This window comes from Lethenteron reissneri, chromosome 56 (genome assembly GCF_015708825.2).
Source record: "Lethenteron reissneri isolate LAM-NWPU_2019-01 chromosome 56, ASM1570882v1, whole genome shotgun sequence".
NCBI classification, from domain to species: Eukaryota; Metazoa; Chordata; class Hyperoartia; order Petromyzontiformes; family Petromyzontidae; genus Lethenteron; species Lethenteron reissneri.
This window is the reverse complement of record NC_083834.1, coordinates 3,228,847-3,238,846: the sequence shown is the minus strand read 5'-3', so window position 1 is coordinate 3,238,846 and position 10,000 is coordinate 3,228,847. Positions and strand designations below refer to the sequence as shown.

Genomic DNA, 10,000 nt, shown 5'->3' with positions numbered 1-10,000 from the left:
GTTCCAACCTTCCTGGCAATTTCACGGGAGGTGCGCTAAGATGCGAACTCACCACCAGACTGCCACCTTTTGCAAGGAATCCACGCACAGTACTTGTGGGCGAACATGCAGACAAACGCCGTGCTCTGGTAGCGTGTGATGCATTGGGTTTTTGTTTGAACGGATTGGTCCACACCAGAAACGGCTTTCTTTAGAGCAGGAGTGGGGAACGTCCCGCCCGCGAAATCATTTGTGTCTCTGGCCCTGCCAAGGCAACTGCAGGCGGGACTCGAAATTCAACAAATCTAGGAGCAAACCTGGAAAAGCATTTGCGAGTAGCAGCAATATCGTCATCATCAATACCCAGCTAACATCATCACACGCCTCGCCAAAGAGAAGCAGTTCCAGCCGTCGCATTAGGGGCGAGTTAATGAAATGATCGACCAAATATAACGGGGCTAATTTTTAAGTTGCTACTTTTGTATGGGCCGCGAATGATGTTATATAAAAAAATATCCAAATGGCCCTCAAACGGCGTTAGACCAGAGGACGGAAAAAGGCGAAACAGCACAAAGACGACGGGAGCTCTGCATGCTGATATGAGCTACCCATCGGAGGCCGTCGGACTGCGAGAAGGGCTGCGTGCAGAACGAGAGAGAGCGAGAGGGTGAGCGAGAGAGTGAGCGAGAGAATGAGCGAGAGAGTGACCGAGAGAGTGACCGACAGAGTGAGCGAGAGAGTGAGCGAGAGAGTGAGCGAGAGAGTGACCGAGAGAGTGAGCGAATGAGTGACCGAGAGAGTGAGCGAGAGAGTGAGCGAGAGAGTGAGCGAGAGAGTGAGCGAGAGAGTGACCGAGAGAGTGAGCGGGATTGTGACCGAGAGAGTGAGCGAGAGAGTGAGCGAGAGAGTTAGCGAGAGAGTGAGCGAGAGAGTGAGCGAGAGAGTGAGCGAGAGAGTGAGCGAGAGAGTGACCGAGAGAGTGACCGAGAGAGTGAGCGAGAGAGTGAGCGAGAGAGTGACCGAGAGAGTGAGCGAGAGAGTGAGCGAGAGAGTGAGCGAGAGAGTGAGCGAGAGAGTGACCGAGAGAGTGAGCGGGATTGTGACCGAGAGAGTGAGCGAGAGAGTGAGCGAGAGAGTGAGCGAGAGAGTGAGCGAGAGAGTGAGCGAGAGAGTGAGCGAGAGAGTGAGCGAGAGAGTGACCGAGAGAGTGACCGAGAGAGTGAGCGAGAGAGTGAGCGAGAGAGTGACCGAGAGAGTGACCGAGAGAGTGAGCGAAAGAGTGACCGAGAGAGTGAGCGAGAGAGTGACCGAGAGAGTGAGCGAGAGAGTGACCGAGAGAGTGAGCGAGAGAGTGAGCGAGAGAGTGACCAAGAGAGTGAGCGAATGAGTGACCGAGAGAGTGAGTGAGAGAATGAGCGAGAGAGTGACCGAGAGAGTGACCGACAGAGTGAGCGAGAGAGTGACCGAGAGAGTGAGCGAGAGAGTGAGCGAGAGAGTGACCGAGAGAGTGACCGACAGAGTGAGCGAGAGAGTGACCGAGAGAGTGAGCGAGAGAGTGACCGAGAGAGTGAGCGAGAGAGTGACCGAGAGAGTGACCGAGAGAGTGAGCGAGAGAGAGTGAGCGAGAGAGTGACCGAGAGAGTGAGCGAGAGAGTGACCGAGAGAGTGACCGAGAGAGTGAGCGAGAGAGAGTGAGCGAGAGAGTGAGCGAGAGAGTGACCGAGAGAGTGAGCGAGAGAGTGAGCGAGAGAGTGACCGAGAGAGTGAGCGAGAGAGTGAGCGAGAGAGTGAGCGAGAGAGTGAGCGAGAGAGTGAGCGAGAGAGTGAGCGAGAGAGTGACTGAGAGAGTGAGCGAGAGAGTGACCGAGAGAGTGACCGAGAGAGTGACCGAGTGAGTGAGCGAGAGAGTGAGCGAGAGAGTGAGCGAATGAGTGACCGAGAGAGTGAGCGAGAGAGTGACCGAGAGAGTGAGCGAGAGAGAGTGACCGAGAGAGTGACCGAGAGAGTGAGCGAGAGGTGGGGGTTTACATAAAGCAAAGTAAAAAAATACGAAATGATGAACGAAGCAAAGTGCCGACTACACCGAGCATCTTCTTGTTTCCACTGATCGTAAAAAAGAAACAAAGACGACGCAGCACATCCTAATCAGAGCGTGTTGGGTTTGTGTTTGCATGTTCGCCACTAGTCTGTGTGTGTGTGCTTAATGCCGACGGGACTCCCTTGCAAAAGGTTTCAGTTTGGTGCGTTGACATCTTCACGCGCCTCTAACTGTTTCATTGCCAGAAACGGTTCAACCTCTTCTCATACCGTGAGCAGGCTGCAGGGGCAAGTGCTGTTAGCGAGCATCTATGTGTGGCACACGAGGGGATGGGTGGCCAGCACCACGCCCGGCCGCCTTTGTCTCCCCAGAGTGGCGATGTTTTTACGCACAGAACCCTAGTACTCTTTTGAGGCTGAGTCGACCTAGGGGAGGCCCAGGACCGGTTCAGATAATCGTCACCGGGTGTTGGCCGTGAGCGGGAATCGAACTCAGGTCGCCGGGATTCGTAGCGCTAACCGAAGCGCCACCGCTCCCCACGCACAAGACAAAGACAAATATCCCCCATGTAGCCTTAGCAGACTGTTGGGGCAAGTGCTGGTAGGAACGGCACACGAGGGGGTGGGTGGCCAGAACCACGCCCGTACACACGCACACAGACAAAGACAAAGACACAACAACAACCGCCATTCGCAAGTGGCGGTGACGTCACCACGACGCTTGTGCCAGGCCATGTGCACCTTGAGGCTACCACGTGAAGTGTCGACCGCCCGCTGGCAGGAGGTCACGGGGCAGACCCAGCAGGTGCCACGGGTCGACTGACTGAGATGACCACAAAGACACAAACAAAGATACCCCATATAGACTAAACAGACTGTAGGGGCAAGTGCTGTTAGCGAGCACCTATGAAGGCCGGAACGGTACACGAACGAGGGGGTGGGTGGCCAGCACCACGCCCGACCGCCTTTGTCTCTTCAGCGGCGATGTTTACACACCGCACCAGGTACTCATTTGAGGCTGAGTCGACCTAGGGGAGGCCCAGGACCGGTTCAGATAATCGGCACTGGTGTTAGCTGTGAGCGGGAATCGAACCCGGGTCGCTAGGTTCATAGCGCAGCGCGCTAACCGCTACACCACCGCTCCCCACAAAGACACACGCACATAGACACACACATTAGTAACAACTCAACAGGGAGTTTGTATTTTTCAACTATTTGCCGCTACAGTTCAAATTGTAGAGCGAGAGGGAGAATGTTCACGCATTTTCCGGATGATAAAACGCACCAGTTGGTACTGCGTCTTATAATTCGGTAGGCGTGCGTGTGTGTGTGCGTGTGTGTGTGTGTTCATAGGTGTGCGTGTGCGTGTGTGTGTGTTCATAGGTGTGCGTGTGTGTGTGTGTTCATAGGTGTGCGTGTGTGTGTGTGTGTGTGTGTTCATAGGTGTGCGTGTGTGTGTGTGTTCATAGGCGTGCGTGTGTGCGTGTGTGTGTGTTCATAGGTGTGCGTGTGTGCGTGTGTGTGTGTTCATAGGTGTGCGTGTGTGTGTGTGTGTGTGTTCATAGGTGTGCGTGTGTGTGTGTGTTCATAGGCGTGCGTGTGTGCGTGTGTGTGTGTTCATAGGCGTGTGTGTGTGCGTGTGTGTGTGTTCATAGGTGTGCGTGTGTGTGTGTGTGTGTTCATAGGTGTGCGTGTGTGTGTGTGTGTGTTCATAGGTGTGCGTGTGTGTGTGCGTGTGTGTGTGTTCATAGGTGTGCGTGTGTGTGTGTGTGTGTTCATAGGTGTGCGTGTGTGTGTGTGTTCATAGGCGTGCGTGTGTGCGTGTGTGTGTGTTCATAGGTGTGCGTGTGTGTGTGTGTTCATAGGTGTGCGTGTGTGTTCATAGGTGTGTGTGTTCATAGGTGTGTGTGTGTGTGTTCATAGGTGTGCGTGTGTGTGTGTGTTCATAGGTGTGTGTGTGTGTTCATAGGTGTGCGTGTGTGTGTTCATAGGTGTGTGTGTGTGTGTTCATAGGTGTGCGTGTGCGTGTGTGTTCATAGGTGTGTATGTGTTCATAGGTGTGTTCATAGGTGTGTGTGTGTGTGTTCATAGGTGTGTGTGTGTGTTCATAGGTGTGCGTGTGTGTTCATAGGTGTTTGTGTGGGTGTGTTCATAGGTGTGCGTGTGTATGTGTTCATAGGTGTGCGTGTGTGTTCATAGGTGTGTGTGTGTTCATAGGTGTGTGTGTGTGTTCATAGGTGTGTGTGTGTGTGTGTTCATAGGTGTGTGTGTGTTCATAGGTGTGTGTGTGTGTGTTCATAGGTGTGTGTGTGTGTTCATAGGTGTGTGTGTGTGTTCATAGGTGTGTGTGTGTGTTCATAGGTGTGTGTGTGTGTTCATAGGTGTGTGTGCGTGTGTGTGTGTTCATAGGTGTGTGTGTCTGTGTGTTCATAGGTGTGCCCTAGGGAGCGGTGGTGTAGCGGTTAGCGCTACGCTGCGCTACGCACCCGGCCATCCGAGTTCGATTCCCGCTCACGGCCAACACCAGTGACGATTATCTGAACCGGTCATGGGCCTCCCCTAGGTCGACTCAGCCTCAAATGAGTACCCGGTGCCGTGCGTAAAAACATCGCCACTGGGGGAGACAAAGGCGGCCGGGCGTGGTGCTGGCCACCCACCCCCTCGTGTGCCGTGCCGGCCTTCATAGGTGCTCGCTAACAGCACTTGCCCCAACAGTCTGTCCAGGCTACACGGGGGATCTTTGCCTGTGTAGACACTGTGTGTGTGTATACACACTAACCACTGCTCCACTTGCCCCAGCAGTCTGGTGAGGCTATACGGGGGATCTTTGTCTGTGTAGACACTGTGTGTGTGTGTACACACTCACCACTGCTCCACTTGCCCCAGCAGTCTGGTGAGGCTACACGGGGGATCTTTGTCTGTGTAGACACTGTGTGTGTGTGTACACACTCACCACTGCTCCACTTGCCCCAGCAGTCTGGTGAGGCTACACGGGGAATCTTTGTCTGTGTAGACACTGTGTGTGTGTGTGTGTACACACTCACCACTGCTCCACTTGCCCCAGCAGTCTGGTGAGGCTACACGGGGGATCTTTGTCTGTGTAGACACTGTGTGTGTGTGTGTGTACACACTCACCACTGCTCCACTTGCCCCAGCAGTCTGGTGAGGCTACACGGGGGATCTTTGTCTGTGTAGACACTGTGTGTGTGTGTGTGTACACACTCACCACTGCTCCACTTGCCCCAGCAGTCTGGTGAGGCTACACGGGGGATCTTTGTCTGTGTAGACACTGTGTGTGTACACACGCTGAGGCTACACGTTCGGCCCTTTGTGTATCTGCGTGTGGCCGAGTTCTGTGCGGATTTGATTGTGTGGGGCTCGTCTCGTGATCATGAGATTACGGCTAAGCCAGTTTCATGTTCTGCATGAAATGTAAATATATCTTGATATCACTGCGTAGCAAACACCGCACCTTTGGCATTCAAGCCAAAACATTGTGGGGATTGCATTGAGACGTAGAATGAAACAAGAAACGATGTCAACTATATTTTATCTTAGCTGGTGATAGTAAGGGACCGCCGAGCTACGGAGCGACGTCTTGGCGATCAGAAAAAAACGAAGTGGCTCGTCATCCTCATCATCGTCATCATCATCGTCATCATCCTCGTCATCCTCATCATCGTCATCATCATCGTCGTCATCATCATCATCATTGTCCTCATCATCATCATTATCGTCATCATCATCATCGTCATCATCATCATTGTCCTCATCATCATCATTATCGTCATCATCATCATCATCATCGTCATCATCATCATCGTCATCATCGTCATCATCATCGTCATCATCGTCATCATCATCATCGTCATCATCGTCATCATCATCGTCATCATCGTCATCATCGTCGTCATCATCATTATCGTCATCATCATCATCATCGTCATCATCATCATCATCGTCATCATCGTCATCATCGTCGTCATCATCATCATCGTCATCATCGTCATCATCATCGTCATCATCATCGTCATCATCATCGTCATTGTCATCATCATCTTCATCACCATCGTCGTCATCATCATCGTCGTCATCATCATCGTCATCATCATCATCGTCATCGTCGTCATCATCATCGTCGTCATCATCGTCATCATCGTCGTCATCGTCGTCGTCATCGTCATCATCATCGTCATCATCATCATCGTCGTCGTGGGGACATGTATAGGGGCAGCCAAACAATTCTAAACGCCGCGATATCGATTCTAAATGTGGTCCGGATAAAAGCGGAGGACCCGGAGACAAATCCCACGCGACCACGGGGAGAAAGAGAGACACGCAGACTCCAAATATACAGCAGCAGGCGTCAGGGTCAGGATCGCACCCACGACCTCCTGTAGACCAGGCGAGGTAGTTAACATCTCATAGCCACCGTGATGATGATGAGAGAGAGAGAGACACGCAAACTCCAAATATACAGCAGCAGGCGTCAGGGTCGGGATCGAACCCACGACCTCCTGTATACCAGGCGAGGTAGTTAACATCTCCTAGCCACCGTGGCGCCATATATCACATTGATCTTCATCTAACGGTAGATATATCACCGTGGTGGTGTGGGTGATGGTGATGATGATGATGATGAAGGCATGGAGAGACGCAAGCTGGGAATTTACACTGAGAGACGGATAGAGATGAACACGCACATTAGAGACATCATTACATTGATTTTTATCCAGCAGTGGATGGATCATGGTTGATTGATGATGATGATGACGATGGTAACGATGTTCATGATGATGACGACAGAAAGATGATTCATGACGCGACACATTCCCGTGACGATGATGACGACGATGATGACGACAGAAAGATGATTCGTGACGCGACACATTCCCGTGACGATGATGACGACGATGATGACGACAGAAAGATGATTCGTGACGCGACATATTCCCGTGACGATGATGACGACGATGATGATAACAGAGAGATGATTCGTGACGCAACACATTCCTGTGACGATGATGACGACGATGATGACGACAGAGAGATGATTCGTGACGCGACACATTCCCGTGACAATTATGACGACGATGATGACGACAGAAAGATGATTCGTGACGCGACACATTCCCGTGACAATGATGACGACGATGATGACGACAGAACGATGATTCGTGACGCGACACATTCCTGTGACGATGATGACGACAGAACGATGATTCGTGACGCGACACATTCCCGTGACGATGATGACGACGATGATGACGACAGAGAGATGATTCGTGACGCGGCACATTCCCGTGACGATGATGACGACGATGATGACGACAGAGAGATGATTCGTTACGCGACACATTCCCGTGACGATGATGACGACGATGATGACGACAGAACGATGATTCGTGACGCGACACATTCCCGTGACGATGATGACGACGATGATGACGACAGAATGATGATTCGTGACGCGACACATTCCCGTGACGATGATGACGACGATGATGACGACAGAAAGATTATTCGTGACGCGACACATTCCAGTGACGATGATGACGACGATGATGACGACAGAATGATGATTCGTGACGCGACACATTCCCGCGATGACGACGATGACGATGATGCTAACGACAATGACGCGTGCTGTTGTTGTTGCTGTTGTTGTTGCTGTTGTTGTTGTTGCTGCTCGCAGGACGGTGACGTCACACGCGGACACCCACGGCGATGATTCGACTCGTCGCCACCGCTCCGAGTTGAACCCCGCGCACTCGAAGAGCGCGCACCGCCCGCGTCGCTAGCGGTGCCAGTCTAGGTGCACCCTCAAGGCCGCGAGGCAGGAGGAGGAGGGTAACGCGAAACAGACCCCGCAGGTGCCATGGGTTGAGTGGCCGAGACGAGCGGCTGATGCACCAACACCTGTGGAGTGCCATCCCTCACCCACCCCACCCCGCACGCCAGCCCCTCCACCGTGCCAACTCGCCGCGTTTTATCCGCCCGCGGGCTCCCGGCTCGTTGTTGTGAGCGACGCTGCTCCACCCCCCTCGCCGTCTGCCGGAGGGCGATTTCCCTGCAACTGCCCACACAAGGCAAAGATCCCCCGTATAGCCTGCAAGGAGCTGTCGGGGCAAGTGCTGTGACGCCCACAACACACAAGACAAAGATCCCCCGTATAGCCTGCAAGGGGCTGTCGGGGCAAGTGCGCGCACACACACACACACACCCCACACCCCCACGATGTTCTACAACTGCTCGGACGTCGACTGCAGCGCTGCCGTTGGCATCGGCGGTGTCGGAGGAGACGGTGGAGGTGGAGTAGGTGGAGTAGGTGGAGGTGGTGGAGGTGGTGGTGGTGGCTACACTCCATCGGTGCGGCAGGAGGTCGAGCATCAGGAGCAGGAGCAGCACCCCTCGGGCTCGCTGGCCACGCAGGTGTCGCTGTCCATCGTGCTCGCCCTCGTCACCCTGGCGACGGCGCTCGCGAACGCTTTCGTCATCGCCACCATCTGGCTGAGCCGCAAGCTTCACTCGCCCGCCAACTACCTCATCGGCTCGCTCGCCTTCACCGACCTCCTGGTCTCCGTGCTCGTCATGCCCCTGTGCATCGTGTACACGGTGAGCGGACGCTGGACCCTGGGGCCGGTGCTGTGCGACGTGTGGCTCTCGTCGGACATCACCTTCTGCACGGCCTCCATCCTGCACCTGTGCGTCATCGCGCTCGACCGCTACTGGGCCATCACCGACGCGGTGAACTACGCGGCCCGGCGCACGTGGCGGCGAGCCGGCGCCATGATCGCCGTCGTGTGGGTCATCTCGGTCTCCATCTCGCTGCCGCCGTTCTTCTGGCGCCAGGCGAAGGCCGAGGAGGTGTTCGAGTGCGTCGTGAACACCGACAAGATCCTCTACACGGTCTACTCGGTGTGCGGCGCCTTCTACCTGCCCACGCTGGTACTCATCCTCCTCTACGGGAAGATCTACCACGCGGCGCGCTCGCGCATACTCTTGCAGCACCACCAACACCACCCGCACCACCCGCAGGACCACCACACGCCAAGGCAGCAGCAGCAGCAGCAGTGGCAGCAGCGGCGGCGGCAGCGGCACGATGGGCCGCGCGGCAAAGGCAAGAAGGTGGCGTGGATCGGCAGCTCCCTCGGCAAGAGGCTCGCGTCGGCCAGGTTGCTGGACGTGATGACGTCGCGGCCGCCCGTGCGCTCGGAGGGCATGCGGCAGCAGCAGCAGGAGCAGCAGCAGACGCAGGAGGTGCTCAATCATCATGATAACCATCAGCACCACCAGCAGCAGACGCAAGAGGCCCTCAATCATCATGATAACCATCAGCACCACCAGCAGCAGACGCAGGATGCCCTCAATCATCATGATAACCATCAGCACCACCAGCAGCAGACGCAGGAGGCCCTCAATCATCATGATAACCATCAGCACCACCAGCAGCAGACGCAGGAGGTCCTCAATCATCATGATAACCATCAGCACCACCAGCAGCTCATGCAGGAGGTCCTGAATCATCATGATAACCATCAGCACCACCAGCACCACCAGCAGCAAACGCAGGAGGTCCTCAATCATCATGATAACCATCAGCACCACCAGCAGCAGACCCGGCAGATGCAGGTCCTCAATCATCATAACCATCAGCACCACCAGCAGCTGATGCAGGAGGTTCTCAATCATCATAGCCATCAGCACCACCAGCAGCAGACGCAGGAACAGGAGGTCCTCAATCATCATGATAACCATCAGCACCACCAGCAGCAGACGCAGGAGGTCATCAATCATCATGATAACCATCAGCACCACCAGCAACAGACGCAGGAGGTCCTCAATAATCATGATAACCACGAGCACCACCACCAGCAGACGCGGCAGATGCAGGTCCTCAATCATCATGATAACCATCAGCACCACCAGCAACAGACGCAGGAGGTCCTCAATCATCATGATAACCACGAGCACTACCACCAGC

The 10,000-nt window shown here is 54.4% G+C and overlaps 1 protein-coding gene across 1 annotated transcript in view; it reads left to right on the top strand.

Moving 5' to 3' along the window:
* Positions 1–10,000, top strand: part of LOC133357019 (octopamine receptor-like) — a 13,690-nt gene that overhangs the window by 537 nt on the left and 3,153 nt on the right. Inside the window, exon 2 of the mRNA XM_061574760.1 lies at positions 7,712–9,998. Within this exon, the coding sequence (XP_061430744.1) occupies positions 8,254–9,998 (1,745 nt within the window). The 5' untranslated portion in view covers positions 7,712–8,253. The remainder of the gene's footprint in view (positions 1–7,711; positions 9,999–10,000) is intronic.